This window comes from Electrona antarctica (assembly GCF_951216825.1).
Source record: "Electrona antarctica genome assembly, chromosome: 4".
NCBI lineage: Eukaryota > Metazoa > Chordata > Actinopteri > Myctophiformes > Myctophidae > Electrona > Electrona antarctica.
In genome coordinates this window covers 28621834-28640964 of record NC_136809.1, presented here as the reverse complement: position 1 = coordinate 28640964, position 19131 = coordinate 28621834, and the positions used below count along the sequence as shown (strand labels likewise).

Genomic DNA, 19131 nt, shown 5'->3' with positions numbered 1-19131 from the left:
AGTCGTTTTACCAACCTTTTTGGTGGCCTTAATATGGCCTATCACAGGAGCCATCCCCCCAGGCGATAGGATACACATAACTCATATGCGGTTGCAAGCAGCTATATCTGACAGACACACTTCCACATTGCTTTTTTAAATCATGGCGTTTGTCACTCACCATTTAGCCAGAGGGTTCTCATCTTCGGCCGTCAGAAATGTGGTCATAAAGAATATTACTATTATTGGAGGTGGACAAATGGGTGCTGGAATTGCTCAGGTATGTTTATCATGACAGTCATGTTTCAGGGCTAGTAACTTGCCGGCTAACGTCAACTAGCTAAATATTAGCAGCTGCTTACGAAGCCTTAGTTTAACTGCAAGTTTAGCAACACACCTAAAACCAGAGTGAAGGCAAATATATAATATACTATGTATAGTATAGCAAAAAGTATATTTAGCCAAATAATGCATGGACTTTATTCATTGCATGCCTTGCATTTAGTGACAACTATACTTGTAGTTGTAATCATTACCTTACCATTAGCTATTCGTTCACACCAACATGAACTCATCTATACTTTTAAAAAGTCAGTATTATGATAATACTGATTATCTGAAATTCGAGCTTGCCAACAAGAAAGCAAAGGCGGTGGACTGTTTAGCTGTTAACAATGCGTTTTTGACAGGTTGCTGCAGCGACTGGCCACACAGTGACGCTGGTCGATCAGCAAGAAGACATCCTGAAGAAAGCTGTGGCAGGAATCGAAGGAAGTCTGAAGAGAGTAGTGAAGAAGAAGTTTGCTGATAAGCCAGAGGTCAGAGAAAGAAAGTCCAGGGATGTGTTTACATTGTGGTCCTATGTAATTCATCAAAACAAAAGTAACACAATAATATCAACAAATACAAACATGCAAAAAGGAAAATGTTTGCATTGAATGACACCACCTTTCCATGTGTACATTGTATCACTATTTATATCACAATTGAATTCTTGTTAACATACCAGATACATGACTTGGTGCCTGTGATAACTGTATTGTCTGCCTTTTTAATATATGTATTATACTGTATGGATGTATTTCCTGAATGGGAGTCTGTCTAAATTCAAGAGCCACTTATTGTCGTTATGGTTCATTGTCCTTGCCATGTCTTTGTATATTCAATCTTTTTATTTATAATAGTGTTGTGCCTGAGCTGTTTTTCTTTTCTTTTCTTTCTTTCTTGTGTTTGTTATTATGTTTTGTTGTGTAATGTCTGTTTGTTGTTAAAACCAATAAATATACTTTATAAAAAAAACATACCAGATACATGGTTTCATACTAATGGGTACCAGTGTGATAATTAGAACCTCTTTTTCATATGTTGCAGGCAGGAACAGCGTTCATCCAGAATGTAATGAAGAATGTGTCCATTTCAACAGACGCTGCATCTGTAGTTCAAAGTACAGACCTGGTGCTGGAAGCCATTGTAGAAAACCTCAAAATCAAACAGAGTCTGTTTGGTGGGCTGGATAAAGTGGCCCCATCGTAAGCACAGTTTCCCTTTTTTTTTATTGCATTAATAAACAATGAGGGTTTTTTTGTACACCTGTGAAAAAGGAAGGCCACTGGTGCATACACCAGGAGAATAACCGAAGGAGCTGGTGGTACGCAGGTCAACTTCCTGACAGTCCCTGGCCTGCTTGTTTAGTTTAATCACAATTGACATCATTGACTGGATCTATAGTCAGCACCTAATGTTGTGGAAGCAACATATGACACTGGTGCATACACCAGGAGAATAATCGAAGGAGCTGGTGGTACGCAGGTCAACTTCCTGACACAGTCCCTGGCCTGCTTGTTTAGTTTAATCACAATTGACATCATTGACTGGATCTATGGTCGGCACCTAATGTTGTGGAAGCAACATATGAATGTTAATGTTCACCTAAAAGTGGTAGCAACCATGTTGTTTGGATTGCTAGGACTAAATCCAAACCATGCTGTTTCTTATGTAATTTCCCTCATTGTCTCATTTGCATTGTTAATCTGTCTGTAAATGTGAATAATTCTTTAGAATGTCACTTGAAATCCCCAGACAGCATTATTCTTTCCATTGCATGTGTCGTATTGTTAGCCATTCGTGATCAATACAGTACAGTCTGTGTTGAAGATGAGAAGGCATCACTAGAGGCTGACAGTTCTCACATCATTCTGTGGCTCATGGGAACAGAACATAACCTCGTCTCATCTCCTTTACGTTTCATCTGCTGTCATTTTTGTGTAAACTGGACAGCTCGTGGCTATTTCTGTTCAAAGTCCTTTTGCATTGTAAAAACTGCATTCAGAATACATTTGGACTTCAAATGGCAATTCTGATCTGTTGTGCAAAACAAATCTTCATGGTGACACTGTGGTGGCCTTCAGGTAGCAGACTGAAATAGAAAGCATTAAGAGGCAGAAATCAATTGATGTTATTAACTTGTGTGTGTGTGGTCCTTCCCTGTTTTTAGTCACACCATCTTTGCCAGTAACACATCATCTCTGCCCATCGCTGACATCGCTAGTGCCACCAGTAGACTTGACAGGTTTGGCGGCCTGCACTTCTTCAACCCTGTCCCAGTGATGAAGCTTGTAGAGGTACTGTAACTGCAGGGCAATATTGTATGGGTGTTTTCACAGCTTTAGGTAGTTCTGCTCCGTTTGTATAGATGACCCAGAGAAGATCTGACAGCAATAGAGTTGTCGTTTAACTAGAGAATTTTTATGATTACCCAATACCAGTGTTGATTTCGTCGACTAAAACTATGGCGAAAAATGTTCGTCAACTACCTTTTTTCACAGATGAAAACTAAATAAAAACAAAGATATTATGACTTAAACTAAGACTAAATATATTGACAATTTCATCAACAAATAAAAACTAGACTAAAATGTAGTGTTGTCGGGTGTTGCGCTCTGAAAATAGCAGATCTACAAGTTCGCACTGCAACGTGTTGTGAGCTTGTAGATTGGCTATACAACCAAGTGTAAAATCAGGCATTACGGCGGCATCAAGGCCTGACAAAATACATATTAGTCGACTAAAACGATACTAAAATGAAAACATTTCAGATTACTAAAATGTGACAAACTAAATGGAATTCTATTCGAAAATCAAAATCTGTCAAAATCAACACTACCCGTACACAACTTGTTCTGTCAAAAAAGGATGAATTGTATATTAAAAACAACGGGTTCATATGTATCCTAAATCTATTGCAGGCAAAAATGCAACGTGATTGTTTGCAACGAGGATTGTCTATCAAAAGTTGGATGATTGATTTCAGCTGCAGCCGAAAACCGTTTCATCAAAAAGGAGTCTGTTTCATCAAAGTCTGCATCTTCCACAGGTCATCGCAACATCATCAACAAGCCAAGAAACGTTTGATTCCCTCCTGAACTTCAGTAAAGCACTTGGAAAGACACCCGTGTCCTGCAAAGTATGGTTGGCTCGGTTATTCCAACATGTCAAGTGATTCTTTCAAATGGTTATTTGAATAGTCTTAACTCACTCTCTGTCTTTCAGGATACTCCTGGATTCATTGTAAATCGCCTCCTTGTTCCCTACATGATGGAGGCCATCCGCTTGAATGAGAAAGGTACGGTATGGCATTTATAACGGTCAAATGTGCATGTTGGTGAACAAAGGACACACAAACCCCTTAAAATTGACCAGCATTGAATCTCAACCATTGTGCCATTACACTTAGCTGGGTCCCAATTCGTTATAATCGTACACTTGGTGACAACTGACAACTGACAAGTTTTAGATTTTTTGCATGGTGTTAGGTATGGTTATAAGGTTTTCAAAAGCATCGCAAACAAGTTGGGCTCGCCCCCTAGTGGTCCGTTTGCAATGAATATGGTAAAGTTAAAAACCATAATAATGGATAAAAGAAAATTTTGAATGGATTCTATTAGTATTGGGTGTGCTAAATAACATACTAAAATGTAGGAAAAAATAACTTCTGGAAAGGCATCATTTTCAAGATTGCGTCCACAATAGCTGCAAAATGCCTATAAAGCTGCGATTTAAAATAATTGATAAAATAGATTTTCCAATGGATTCTATTAGTATTGAGTATGCTAAATAACATTCAAATTTTGGGTGACAATAACTTCTGGAAAGGAATGAATCCAATGCTGGCCTATTTAACATTGGATTCATTGCAAACGCAATGCACTAGGGGGCGAGCCCAACTCATTTGCGATGGTTTTTGAAAACCTCATGCCCATACCTAACACCATGCCAAAAATCTAAAACTTGTCACCAAGTGCATAATTGTTATGATTTTTTATGTATTAAATCCCAGTTTATAGGCATTTTAAGCTCACTGAGGCCACCGTGGACGCCATCTTGAAAATGATGCCTTTCCAGAAGTTATTTTCACCCAAAATTTTAATGTTATAGAGCGTCGCAGTCCCGCCCCTACCATGGACCAGGAAATGAAACCCAATGCATTTTTCCCATAGACATTTCTTAAAGTATTTATTTAAAGACGGTTACGCTGCGGACAAAGCCAACTCGAGTCGTGACAACTCATGACAACACAAACAATATTTTGGACCAAACAAATAATTACAAAGAAGAAAAACAACAAAAAAAGTGTTGTAACCTGCCGTTTTTTTCTTCTTTCTAATTATTTTTTTGGCCCAAAATATTGTGTTTGTTGTCATGATTTGTCACGACTCCTGTTGGCTTTGTAAACGTCTTTAAATAAATACTTTCTGAAATGTCTATGAGGAAAATGAACGGAGAATCATGTCCTGGTCCAGGGTAGGAGGCGGGACTGCGACGCTCTATTTAGCATACCCAATACTAATAGAATCCATTGGAAATCTATTTTATCAATTATTTTGGTTTTTAACCATATATTTAATATTTGATTCATTGCAAACAGACCACTAGGGGGCGAGCCCAACTCGTTTGCGATGGTTTTTGAAAACCTTATAACCATACCTAACACCATACCAAAAATCAAAAACGTGTCACCAAGTGCACGATCTTGCAGAATTCCGGATTAGCCATTTTCGAATCCAGTCATTACTGTTATATCCAATAACAAGTGAAACATTAAATTACATCTTCCACGGCGCAGCTCCAATCGTAGGTCTTAGGCTAAATCGCTTATTTTGATCGCTCAAAAATTATAACTTTTTCTACACATCTGTCTTTCATAATGAACAAAGTCTTTGCCCAGTGTTTTGTCCCAAAGGGGCTTCTGTAACAAGGTGAACGAGCCAAAGATCCAGCGTGCATGATAAACAAATTATATACCAATTGTGACCACAATAGTGGGCGTCACAAAATACAGTATGATTGCTCTCTGCAGCCTGATCTTATCTATTAGAATAGAGTCCTGTTCCCTGCAGCATTCCATGGCTTGTTTCCATTGTTTCCCTGCAGGTCACGGATCCAAAGAAGACATTGACATTGCTATGAAGCTTGGTGCTGGATATCCCATGGGTCCTTTTGAGCTGCTGGACTACGTAGGACTGGACACGGCCAAGTTTATCATGGATGGTGAGCAGAACCCTTTTTAAAATGAATATGAATATTTGATCTTAAACTGAGAGGGCAGCTGCCAGTCAGTGGAAGAGCCTCTGTCTTTGGTGGGCTTGGTTATATACCGAACCGTAACCTCACAAAAACAAAACCTAACCGTAAACTTAAGGAGGAGTGTCTACTGAGGCTTTTTTTACCCAGCTGAAAACACCACACTTCTAAATGTCTGAGTTGAAAATATTTCAGCTCAAGCAAATAAAAATGCCACACTTGAACATGCCAGCACAAAATCCAATGCTCAGTGCCACGCTGCTGGTGTTTCCAAAAACGTGGCACTGTCACTGTAAACTATTAAAAACACAGGACAAAGCGCCTTGGTGGCCCCTAATGCAAAATTGCGAACGGTAACACATGCATGGAATGAAACAGTAAATATTGTAAACAAGACGTTGGTTCAGTCATACTGATACATGTAGACCTAGATGTGTGTTAAGTATTTTACAATAGGACTCAGCCAATCAGGACTGGAACTACCCACTTTAGAATACATAATCCACAAGACATACACAACATAGGATGTAGTGTACTATTGTGTATTGTCTTGTGGTTCTTGAGGTGGGTTCTTTTTATTAGGCCCACCTTTTTAATCCATACAGTACCGCTGCTGTGACAAACCACTCCACTCAACAGTGCAGCCTTCAGATTTGGATTTACGATGATTTTGAAGCGAGACAGTCCTAGATTAAAATCAGAAGTGGAATCCCAAATCCACCTACTACTTGTAAAGATTCAAAGCAAAATAAACCTAAATCCTCGTGTCATTTTCAGGCTGGAGTGCCATGGATCCAGGCAACCCACTCTTTGCCCCCAGTGAGATGCTGAACAAGCTGGTTGCAGAGGGCAAATATGGCAAAAAGACAGGAGAAGGCTTCTACAAGTACAAATAACAAGTGCCAGCAACTCTTCTAACACGGCTAGACTCACCCAGAGTAAATAACTACAACCTGAACATAGGTGAAGTGGGAGTCACTGGGAAACCCTGTTGAATGTCAGGAATCAGCCAAGGACTGTTGAAAAGCACGATTAAAAAAGGTATTGGTTCATCATGACAACGCTGATTATGCTGCTAGGGCTTAACCTGTGTGCCTTCTAAGGAAAACATATTTGGTCCATGGTTCTGGTTAGACTATTGTGTCTTGAATGTCATCTTTAAATGTGGTTTGTATCAAAGAGACTAGTAATAAATGTTTTCTTTAAAATGCTTTACACTGTTCTCATGCTTATAATTGTTTAATGCTGATTGCAGATGTGGTGTTAAGGACATTAGTGAAGATAACCGAACATAGATAGGATTGTTCTAACCTACTAAATCAATGCAGTTATGTTTTCCTACCGTTGCCTGTAATCCACCCTGAAAAAGCAATAATTACTAGGTTATGGCTATATTTGAATATAACATGTATTCAGTAGTATACTGTTTGGTGGCACTGCAGACATGATAGTTTTTCCTCATATTTGAATAAAATTTCTAATATTCACACAGTGCTTAGAGCAATATTTCCAGACAGTATTAGGAGCTTCTATGATGATTTATCTGACATGACTTAAAATAATGTGGTTTACCTAAAACCTACTTGGAAAGCACTGTTAATCAGTCCTGGTACCACCCTGTACCACAGGGTGGTGCTGTTTTACTAGAAATACACGGAGCTGAAAGGCCTAATTCGGAAACAGGCCTATAAATAGAATTCCTTTGATGTTGGCCCCTTCATTAGAGATGTTATGTTTACCTCTATAAATGTAATTTTAACCTTGGGAATATTAAGTAGGTTAAGAATTAGAATATTCTACTTACTGGACAAATGATCATTTTTATTTAAGGGACAAAGGGGAGTAAAAAAAGCAAGATCCCCCTCAAATGAAATTATTTCCCCCTTTGAGAAGCTTATAGACTCAACGATGATTTGGGTTTCCTTTTCATTATCATTTGCAGTAATGCTGGATGAACGTAGCCTCGGGCACTGTGTGCTGCTGGAGTTTTAATTGCTGGTCCATTTTCTGAAGCCTTTTGAAGTTCCCCTGGAGATTAAAGCATGTTATATTCAATACATTTTACTTGCCTTGTAATTTTAAAGACTGCCAATAAGGGGGGCAACGCTACCCTGAACCCATTTTGAATAACGGCACTATATGTAAACAAATGACAACTACAATGGTACCTATGAGGATATCATGCAGTGTGTACAGTGCATGCTGCAAAAGAGAACCAACCATCAAATGAGCCAATGATGCCTTTTTATTTTTCTTTAAAAAAACAAAAAAACAATGTCGAAACATTTCAAATATGACCACTTGGGAAGCAAAGTGCTATACCAAGATCAACAGTGACCAAAAATATAACAATGAATTAAAAATAAAACATGATTCATCAAGTAATACTAAAAAATAGAGCATTAAAACCGATAAAATGTTACAGAGATGCTTGCATGGAATAAACAACATGGCTAAAGACCACACTAGTAGCTACCAGAGTTAAAAGACAAAAAGGTCCATCGCAATAAAATGAAAAGCCTGCCAAGTGCTGGGGTTAATATATATATCTGTTTCCTTTGTCATGTGTTTAGAACAATAAAATATAGGCCTCTGAGCTATCCACTCCTGCCTTTGTCCTAATGTTGCCTGCAAAAATACCAAGAAAATTGACATATCTTGACAGATTTTTTTTTTAAGTACAGTACACATACTGAGCATTATCTTACATTTGAGCAAGACTCGAGGTCACTATTTGTTACAAATAGTTATCAAAAGAAGCTTTAAAATGTTTGAATTTTTCTGCAAGACTCTTCGACAAGAAACATGGCTTTCCTGTGTCCAAAGCTTATTTTCATATATACCACTATATATAAAAAACAAAATGTAAAAAAACAACAATCACTGAAAATATACACCGAGAAATCAAACAAGAATTCAAGATACAAAAAAAGCATTCAAATTTTTAAATTCAGTCAAAAAATAAGGAAAGCAAATCAAGAAATGTATCCTTTTTTGCGCCAACTGGTCAATATTGGAAAAACAATAAGCGTCTTGTGGACGTTTAATTTTAGACAAGATGAGATCCCTCCATCTTCCTTAGTGCAGTCTTTGAAAAGAGGTGTTTGGTAGGTTTGAAACCCAAAAACATGGTCTCAAATCCAGTGAGAGAGTGAGAAAGGTAAGTGTGGCAATGGTGGGTGTAGAGGGTAGGGCAGAGAACGCCCTAATGGACTGTACAAAAACAAAACAAAAAGAACTGAGGTGACAAAATAACTTACAATAACTTAGAGGAGTGGGGGTGGGTATGGCTGTGGGTAGGTCGAGTGCTCAAGAGGTGGAGGCAGGAAGAGGGACGTGAAGAGTTATCGTGTGCGCTTTGTCAGAAAATTACTGAAACCGTTTTTTCAGTGCAGTGCCTTATAAAAGATGAATAGAAAGAAGTCAACTGATAGAAGAGGTGGTGGTAGGGAGAGGGGCTGACAGCCAGGGGGCTGACAAATGGTTCAAATTCTTGTTTGCAGTTGGTTGGGGTGGAGTGGGGGGTGGTGACCCAACCCACGAGCTGACGTGGGTTTGGTCAGTTGGTCGAAGATTGTCACTGTTCATATTGACAAAAATCAATGATTGTCTTGTTTCAGTTCAGTGTCTCTACAGCAGGTGCCTGCATGAGAAAGGGATGTGTGTGTGTGGGGGGGGGGGGGGGGGGGAGTGGAGCGAGTCAAACACAGTGAGTGAGGCATTCTGGGAAGTGGGACCAAGGTGACAAAAGACGACAAGGGTCAGGGACGGAATTAGAGGGGCGGGTGGATCCTCTGAGAACTGGAGGGCATAGGATTGGGGTGGTTTGGGGTATTTTGAGGGTCTTCGTGGAATAATGTTTAGCAGGCCTCCATCTCCAGCAGAGGACCCGTAGCTGCTGCCTTCGCTTTGCACGTGGTGGAGAAAGTGTTTCTCTTGCCTCCCGCTGCAGAGAGAGAGAGAGAGCGACAGGTCAGTACAGTCAAACTCTGTTTGTTTTCTGAAGGCAGTTATTTTGTTCAATTATAATGAAATACAAAAAATATTGCTTTAGGTTTTGTTTTTTTGTCCTGTGAAAGAGACAAAGAGAGAAAAATGCTTAAGTTTTATATTTTTCTCCAACAAAAGGACAAGTTAGACAGAAAACAGAGACAGTTCAGTTGAACAGGATGAATAGAATGAAATACTAAAATATTCCCCTTCTGTTGCATGAAGGAATAGAGAGAAAAACCGAAAGAGACAGTTCAGTCTTACACAACTTACAATTAAATAATTGCATCTCAGTGCAGAGCAACAGTGTGTTGATTACTCTGGCGCACACGCACGCACGCACACACACACACACACACACACATATACACACACATACACACATACACATACTTTCTGTGCAAAGGAAATTATTCAACTTCATTCAAGTGTGTGCGTTGGCTAATTATGCTATTGTTTAAGTGTCATACCACAGTCCTGTGCCATCAGCTTTTTGAATTGTCAGCTTGATGTATAACACTCCAGAAGCAGCACGACTTGTAAATAGACGTACCGATACAACCGAAAAGAAACATTTTGGGAGACTACTCTACTGCCGTACTGCTCTACTGTTCTGGAGACTACTCTACTGCCGTACTGCTCTACTGTTCTGGAGACTACTCTACTGCCGTACTGCTCTACTGTTCTGGAGACTACTCTACTGCCGTACTGCTCTACTGTTCTGGAGACTACTCTACTGCCCTACTGCTCTACTGTTCTGGAGACTACTCTACTGCCGTACTGCTCTACTGTTCTGGAGACCACTCTACTGCCGTACTGCTCTACTGTTCTGGAGACCACTCTACTGCCATACTGCTCTACTGTTCTGGAGACTACTCTACTGCCGTACTGCTCTACTGTTCTGGAGACTACTCTACTGCCGTACTGCTCTACTGTTCTGGAGACTACTCTACTGCCGTACTGTTCTACTGTTCTGGAGACCACTCTACTGTCGTACTGCTCTACTGTTCTGGAGACCACTCTACTGTCGTACTGCTCTACTGTTCTGGAGACTACTCTACTGCCGTACTGCTCTACTGTTCTGGAGACCACTCTACTGTCGTACTGCTCTACTGTTCTGGAGACTACTCTACTGCCGTACTGCTCTACTGTTCTGGAGACTACTCTACTGCCGTACTGCTCTACTGTTCTGGAGACTACTCTACTGCCGTACTGCTCTACTGTTCTGGAGACTACTCTACTGCCGTACTGCTCTACTGTTCTGGAGACTACTCTACTGCCGTACTGCTCTACTGTTCTGGAGACTACTCTACTGCCGTACTGCTCTACTGTTCTGGAGACTACTCTACTGCCGTACTGCTCTACTGTTCTGGAGACCACTCTACTGCCGTACTGCTCTACTGTTCTGGAGACCACTCTACTGCCGTACTGCTCTACTGTTCTGGAGACCACTCTACTGCCGTACTGCTCTACTGTTCTGGAGACTACTCTACTGCCGTACTGCTCTACTGTTCTGGAGACTACTCTACTGTTCTGGAGACTACTCTACTGTTCTGGAGACTACTCTACTGCCGTACTGCTCTACTGTTCTGGAGACTACTCTACTGCCGTACTGCTCTACTGTTCTGGAGACCACTCTACTGCTGTACTGCTCTACTGTTCTGGAGACTACTCTACTGCCGTACTGCTCTACTGTTCTGGAGACTACTCTACTGTTCTGGAGACTACTCTACTGTTCTGGAGACTACTCTACTGCCGTACTGCTCTACTGTTCTGGAGACCACTCTACTGCCGTACTGCTCTACTGTTCTGGAGACTACTCTACTGCCGTACTGCTCTACTGTTCTGGAGACTACTCTACTGTTCTGGAGACTACTCTACTGTTCTGGAGACTACTCTACTGCCGTACTGCTCTACTGTTCTGGAGACCACTCTACTGCTGTACTGCTCTACTGTTCTGGAGACTACTCTACTGTTCTGGAGACTACTCTACTGTTCTGGAGACTACTCTACTGTTCTGGAGACTACTCTACTGTTCTGGATACTACTCTACTGTTCTGGAGACTACTCTACTGTTCTGGAGACTACTCTACTGTTCTGGAGACTACTCTACTGCCGTACTGCTCTACTGTTCTGGAGACTACTCTACTGTTCTGGAGACTACTCTACTGTTCTGGAGACTACTCTACTGCCGTACTGCTCTACTGTTCTGGAGACTACTCTACTGTTCTGGAGACTACTCTACTGTTCTGGAGACTACTCTACTGTTCTGGAGACTACTCTACTGCCGTACTGCTCTACTGTTCTGGAGACTACTCTACTGTTCTGGAGACTACTCTACTGCCGTACTGCTCTACTGTTCTGGAGACTACTCTACTGCCGTACTGCTCTACTGTTCTGGAGACCACTCTACTGCCGTACTGCTCTGTAAGGCTACTGTGTTTTTTGTGCGCACTTTGTAAAAGAAGAAATACTAAACGTGACAAAAGCTAAAAATAGCATACTGATGGGAAAAAACAAACAATCAAAAATAAATAAAAAATAAAAGATCTGTGCGATCACTCCACTCAGTCCACTGTACTATATTTTGTGTTTTTCAGGTCATAGAATGGATCTGTGCTCTTGGGGTGGGGTGGTCTGCTGAAGGAGACTTGCGGTGGTGGTGGTGTTGGTGGGCTGGCTGGCTGTAGAACAGGCCCTCTCTACAGTACAGAGGGTTATAGGGTTAGTGACAGGATGTGGGCTGGCCCGCCTTTGATGTCCTTTAACGTAGGGTTTGCTGTGACCCAGCTGGCAGTGGCTATGCTCCCCTATGCCCCCCCCCCCCCTCCCCATCTCTCTCACTCCCGAGTCATACGTCTCTCTTATTCTCCCCCTGTTTTTCTCTTTGTGCTTTCCCTCTCTCCCTTTCTGCATACCCCCCCACCACACATACACACACACATCTGCGTCTCCACCCCTACATACTTGCTCTCTCTCGTCTGTCTCTCTCACTCTCTTCCTCTTTCAAAGCAGTCGTCCCATAGCTTCTGGTTTGACATTCAAGGCTTCCACTGCGGGTGGGCGATGGGAAACTCGGTGGAAAATATAACCTCCTTGCCCTGCGTCTTCTTTTTTTCTTTCTTCTTCTTACTACAGGCACGGGCCAAAGCAAGGCCAATAGAGCTGAACTGTACTGGGCAGACCTGGGCTGTAACCGGGCTGTAACCGTTACACCACCACAGTATTAGCTGAAGCCATATACAGATCAAACACAGTTCATAGTTACTATTGCAAAAGATGTATTAACTTGTGTAATTACATTTTGCATGTATTATAAGAGTGAGTAACCGCACGCACGCACGCACGCACGCACGCACGCACGCACGCACGCAGACACACACACACACAATCAAAAGCTAGCATGGTGGGCACTGATGGAGTACAAGCACCTAGCATATAAGTCCTTACAGCTTCTTACTTCACTGCATATTATCCCCCTCTCTCTCGGCTCATCTTTATCTCTGTTCACTGTGTATCCGAAAAGAAGCATAAAATGGCAATAATAAATCTTAAAAAGTGAAATAATAAAAGCTTGCATGGGAGGTTTCTTTATTATAATGGTAAATAAACGTTTGGCGAAAGCAAGCATCTTGGGTGTATTCTCCTTTCATCTGATATGCAAGAAGGCATCAAAACGTGTGATTACAATAGGCAGAGTGCACAGGAAGCATGCAAGACATTAAACAAACACATTAAGACAATGACTACGGAAGTGGGGAGAGCGAGTTGGAGAATCCATCTGTTACACTAAAGCAGATTTACTGCACATGGGGATAAATGAGAACCTTTTTATATAGCGTCGCTGTTGGGCAGAAACCAGCTGTCTCCATTTTTTTTAAATTGTACTTCTGTTTTAATAAATCAGTGCTATTGAACAGCCTTTACGTCTGTGTGTGGTTTTAAGAAATATTGTACCAATGAAAAGTATTAAAAAGCGCTTCCGACTAAAACTCCATTGGAACCTCAAACTCTTGGTCAAACCACCTAACTCAGAAATAATTCACATTAAGGTAAAAAAAAAAAAAAAGTAACTCCACTTGAGTTGTATTTGGATAAAGTGATGATAATATAAGGTCACATTCAAGTATCTGATAATGTATCTAAAGTCACCATACCAACTTTGATGAGGTTTTGTTCTTTTCAATTCCTGTAAAGTTAATATTTTGGATAAATAAAACAATATAGAACAAGACAAGCACAACGCAAAGCAACAAACGGCTGGTCCCCAAGACACTTTTATTGTAGCCTGTGAATACCTGAGCCAGTGAACTGAAATTCAGGGTCCCTTGTGAAAAAGTAAAGTAGCTCTTTAAACTAGTTTGTAATAACTAAAATAGTGTTCCTCCACTGGCAAAGAGTTATTTCAGAACAGAGCCTCAAATGGAATTGCTGATCGCTGAAGTGATGGAAGCAGAGACACAGAGGTGGACTGATGCACTCTCCAGGACCACTGGACTAATACCACTGGTATTAGTCGTTTCAGTGGTGAAAGCCTGACAGTTTAACTCTGTCCTGCACCTACATACCTGTCCTGTACACACACAAACTATATTTTGCTATTGTATGTGCACAAGTGCACATTGGCACGCTCCAAGATGTACAGAAGCAGCCATACACAGTCAACTGTGTGCTGTGCACATACTCATCGAAACACAGACACATACACGCCACGCACATACCACCATCCAGACAGCTTTACCACATGTGGATAAAAGGGAGCAACGGCCACCTCTCCCAGAGGGAGCTGACCCCAGTCCAGTGCTGAGGGAGTGAGGGAACACCTTTCCCAGAGGGAGCTGACCCCAGTCCAGTGCTGAGTGAGTGAGGGAAGGAAGGGAGAGAGAGAGCCAAAAGGGAGCCCCTGTCGCTTTTATTTACCTCCACCCCCTCCCTTCTTTTCATCCTAGGATCTCAAAGCAGCCTGCATGCACCACCAGAGCTGCACAGTGCACACATGAAAAGATTGGGCCCTTCCTGCCCGGGGTGCCGATATATATATATATATATATATATATATATATATATATACTATGTGCGTGTGCAACTGTGCATGGGGGTGACGGGTGTGCGCTGGGAGGTGATGGTTGTGTTGCTGGGCTGGTGGTGGTAGGGGGGGGCACCAGGCCAGGGTTTCACAAGGTCCACCCGACACAAACACAGGGATTCGGGAGCAACTTGACCCCTTCTCTCCCCTCTCCCCGGCGCTACATTAGTCCTTCTCTCCCCGGCGCTACATTAGTCCTTCTCTCCCCTCTCCCCGGCGCTACATTAGTCCTTCTCTCCCCTCTCCCCAGCCCTACATTAGTCCTTCTCTCCCCTCTCCCCAGCCCTACATTAGTCCTTCTCTCCCCTCTCCCCAGCCCTACATTAGTCCTTCTCTCCCCTCTCCCCGGCGCTACATTAGTCCTTCTCTCCCCTCTCCCCAGCCCTACATTAGTCCTTCTCTCCCCGGCGCTACATTAGTCCTTCTCTCCCCTCTCCCCAGCCCTACATTAGTCCTTCTCTCCCCTCTCCCCAGCCCTACATTAGTCCTTCTCTCCCCTCTCCCCGGCGCTACATTAGTCCTTCTCTCCCCTCTCCCCGGCGCTACATTAGTCCTTCTCTCCCCTCTCCCCAGCCCTACATTAGTGCTGAGGAATGCCGCCTGTGCTCTTTTTTTCTTTTTCTTTTTTTCTTTTTTGCAGGAAATGAAACGCTCCTCTGTTCCAGAGGTCCAGAGGAGGTTCAACTCCTGGCGCTCTTCCTCCGTCCCTCTCCCTCTCTCTCTCTCTCTCTCTCTCTCTGTCCTTCGCTCTCTCCCTCCCTCCTTGGCTACGATCGACGGAGAGGGAGACAGGGGAAGGGGAAAATGGAGAGAGCAGAGCGACAGGGTCTTTTGAAGTGTGGGAGGTTAACATAACTGGCATGGTCCTTCACGTCTCAATCGCCCGCTTTCACCTCCCGGGGCCGAATCAAAGAGCCCGCAGCTGGGCCCCACCCCACACCTCCTTCCTCCCCTCTTCCTCCTCCTCGTGCAGCCAGAGTTCTAGAGGGGGAGGAGGGGGTTCTTTTGGTGCCATTTGAAAAGGAAAATACAGCCGACAAATTGTTCTAAAAATAAGCCAAGTGGAGAGAGAGGTGTCTCCAACACAGACTAGGGGAGAGAGAGAGAGTCAGAGGAGTGGAGTGAAGAGAGAGGGGGGCTTTGAGGAGAAGAGAAATTAAGAGCCCAGAAATAAAACAGCACACTAGAAGGAGCATAGAAGACAATCTATACTAAGATCACTGCTTTCCCCTTATGTTCCAACCTGAGATCTTAGACGGACAGCGTGGCCTCAGTATCAGCTTTATTGTCACATCACAGTTTTGCAAGTAAAAAAGTGAGTGAAATTTGTTTTTGTGCATAATTCCCATCGTGTTATGGTTAGACTGACCACCAATCCCAGGCCCTGTCAAACACTGAACCCCTGCTACACACTCACTCACCTGAACGTGTTTCTGGATAAGGGTAAATCAGGTGAATGCAACAACAAACTAGAAAAAGTGCTCCGAGCACCACAGGTCTCCGCCAGGTCAGGTAGGTTGTGAGCCAGCAATGTTCGGAATTCGCCAATGAGGATGAGGATTTACAGATCTGTCTTGATCACATGACTATAGAGATAATGTGTACCGATGTTTGGACAAAATTTGTAGGAGTAATATAAAAACAATGTGTTTTGCGAAAATCGGGCTCCTGGTAGGCCAATGTGAAAAGGCTGGCATTTCTTCCTCAACCTAGTGGGAATGTGCATACAAAGCCGAGATTAAAGGACGGACAGACACACGGACATCCAGATGGCCTGCCGGAGACAGTAACCATTGCTCCAAAGCTAGTAGTCTGGTTCATCAGTGGCCAGGTGGATAAGGCACATTTAAACTTAGGCACAAAGAAAATTAGCTGCATTGCTTAACATTGCTAAAAGGTAGATCCTCTACCTTTTAGCTGACATGTGTTCCTTCAATCCAACAAAGGCTTTCCTCCTTACTAACCCAACAGGGGGTCCACAACCCCTACGGGGTCCTCGGAGTCATTGCAGGCAGGCCACCAATAGTTGACAGTAATGTATTTATTGAAATACCTTTTCTATGAGATGTTAGGGAAGCTGAGAGGGATGGCTAGAAGGAACACTGTAAATTAGTATTATTATCTCCACCTTTTTATGGTCACCTTTCTACCTTCTTGCCACCCTAAATGGCTTTGAACTTTTCAAAGTAATCATGAAAACCAGAGAAACCAGAGAAAACCAGAGAAACAGATACAAAGAACAAAAGGAATGAAGGTGCAGGGAAACGAAAGATGAACAGTGAAAAGAGTGGCGAATGAAGGAAGTCTGTGGCTGGAGGAATGGGGCAGCAGCTGACCAACCAATCAACTGGAGGAATGGGGCAGCAGCTGACCAACCAATCAACCAACTACCTGGAGGAATGGGGCAGCTGACCAACCAATCAACCTGGAGGAATGGGGCAGCAGCTGACCAACCAATCAACCAACTACCAACCAAATAGCCCTAAACATGAGATAAAAATGGTCCAGAATGTTAACATGGAGCGTAAAGAGGGAGTGCCACAATGTTTGTATTTTTCCAGTTTTTCATGTGTCTATGAGGTGACAGTAGGCCTACTTCATTAGACACCCTGGAGTCGTTTTTATGTGCAATGGTGTATTAACTTTGTATTTATGGTTTCTTCCTGGAGGCTGAACCCTTGACAGTCAAACGGGCCAATGAAATAAACAGTAATATAGTGACATCACACTATCAGCCCCTCCCCACTCCTCCCCCTTTATCATACAACTACAGCTGTGGGTGTGGCTTCAGTTCAGGTGGATCACCACCCATCAGGCAAACCAGGCATACTTAATGAACTGGTGGGCGTGCCCACATAAAAACAACATTTTACAACAAATACTGTACACTGTAAAAATCACGGCACTCCATCTTTAATAATCTCACTCCAATCTCTCCAACAGCTCCATCAGAATATATAACGTACATATAAAGCCCCTAATTAGAATTAGTTATCTGATTATGCAATTAAAATAATCCATTACCATTGAATCCGATCTGCTTTCAATATTACTACACATGTTCATTTGCATGAGGCTATATTTACTGAAGGACAGTAATGACTCTTCTTCTTATCTTTTAACATTCAGCAAGCTTATGAAGTTGTTCAGAATCTGTCAGGTTAAGAAGTGTTAAAACAAGCCCAAATTGATTAAATCAATTAATTACCAGCTGCATTATTATTATCTGTGGGTCTGCTGCTGACGTTATGACACTTTTTAGCTGCGCTCCGCTGTTATGCTCAAATTAGTGACCCTAAAGAATTCTGAGGCAACATGGCTGGAGACGAGGCAGCCAATCAGAACTGCTCGACTAGCCATGCTGTGCAGACGATGGGATGTTATGGGTTGTTACCAGTGGTGGCAACTGTCGTGACAGAAATAAGCTAAGCAGCCTCCAAAAACCAAACCAGGCAAGCAACTGTGAATGAATCCACGTTAGGCTGGAAATATGCAGACTTGGCAACACTCAGCAGAAAGACTAGTGGTGTCCGTCTACCGGTCGCATAGCGGTGTCCGTCTACCGGTCGCACGTTTCCCAGGTAAACACTGACCTGCCGCTTCTACGAAGCAGCTGGTAAAAATAAACAGTGCTATTGAAAACTCACTTAACCTAGAAATCTACCATAGTTCACCTTACATAACGACTGCCCAGGAATGAGGTTACACTTGAGAAGGCTGGCACGAGCCTGTTATTATGGTCACGTGATGGCGGTGCTACATGCTGCTGCCTTCCTTGCATGCGCAGTTTGGGGCACATCATTTATAAACTCATCTTCAGTCAGAAAGAGTTTAAGAGAGATTAACGAGTTTAAGAGAGATTAACGGAAATCTCTGCAATGTAAACATAGCCAATGTTAATTCAATTAATTCAACTAAATTGAACTTAATTTTATTCGACGAATTGATTTCATGTTTGCTCTCAGAGTTAACTAAACTGAGGATTTCACTGTGAAGTAGCTGCCTGTCTGACTGGAGGGTGTCTGGGTAATAAGCACAGAGAGAGAGACAGGGTAATGTTTGAGTCTTGTCGAAAGGGGGAGGTGGGAGAGGGGGGGGCAAACCTCAGGCATGTGGCGGGGGGACCAGCAGAGGACAAGTATAGCGGAGAGTCTAGGGGAGAAGAGAAAGAGAGAGAAAGAGGGGCATAAGGGAGGCTGGGGGGATGGAGGTGGGTGGTTAGAAGGAGGGGTTTGGGGGGGGGGGGGATCTGCCCACATCTTAGGCCTTGTCAGTGGGGGGCCACAAGAAGCCAGCTGCAGTCTGGCCAACGCACTGCTGCCCCAGCACGCCCCTGAACAGAGCAGCGCTGCTACAGGCCAGGGGGTGGTGTGTGTGTGTGGGAGGGAGGGGTTCAAAGAAGCCGCACAATGACTGCCTCCCTGCTTCAAAGAGACTCTGCCGACACGACGACTCACCAGCAGGATGGAAGGAGAGCGAGGAGGAGAAAGAGAGGA

The 19131-nt window shown here is 42.9% G+C and overlaps 2 protein-coding genes across 7 annotated transcripts in view; one reads left to right on the top strand and one right to left on the bottom strand.

Annotated features, from left to right (window-relative positions):
* The first annotated feature begins 52 nt into the window (after positions 1 to 52).
* On the top strand, positions 53 to 6771 carry hadh (hydroxyacyl-CoA dehydrogenase). The gene is made up of 8 exons (XM_079498198.1): positions 53 to 259; positions 669 to 797; positions 1351 to 1508; positions 2474 to 2600; positions 3353 to 3442; positions 3529 to 3601; positions 5410 to 5526; positions 6337 to 6771. The coding sequence occupies exons 1-8, from the start codon at positions 143 to 145 to the stop codon at positions 6453 to 6455; spliced, it is 930 nt and encodes a 309-aa protein (XP_079354324.1). The 5' UTR covers positions 53 to 142; the 3' UTR covers positions 6456 to 6771.
* A 1015-nt stretch (positions 6772 to 7786) lies between these two features.
* Positions 7787 to 19131, bottom strand: part of lef1 (lymphoid enhancer-binding factor 1) — a 66448-nt gene continuing 55103 nt past the window's right edge. For all 6 annotated transcript variants that reach the window (XM_079498190.1, XM_079498192.1, XM_079498191.1 and 3 more), the window contains one exon: positions 7787 to 9505. Coding sequence is in view for 1 of the 6 variants with exons in the window: in XM_079498195.1 (XP_079354321.1) it covers positions 9420 to 9505 (86 nt within the window). In the remaining 5 variants the exon portion in view is untranslated. The remainder of the gene's footprint in view (positions 9506 to 19131) is intronic.

Bases quoted from the DNA above. Each gene is read 5' to 3' on its own strand.
- hadh (XM_079498198.1), top strand. From the start codon at position 143: ATGGCGTTTGTCACTCACCATTTAGCCAGAGGGTTCTCATCTTCGGCC. The intron at 798-1,350 runs GTCAGAGAAAGA...CATATGTTGCAG, and splicing joins AGTTTGCTGATAAGCCAGAG to GCAGGAACAGCGTTCATCCA. The intron at 3,602-5,409 runs GTACGGTATGGC...GTTTCCCTGCAG, and splicing joins CATCCGCTTGAATGAGAAAG to GTCACGGATCCAAAGAAGAC.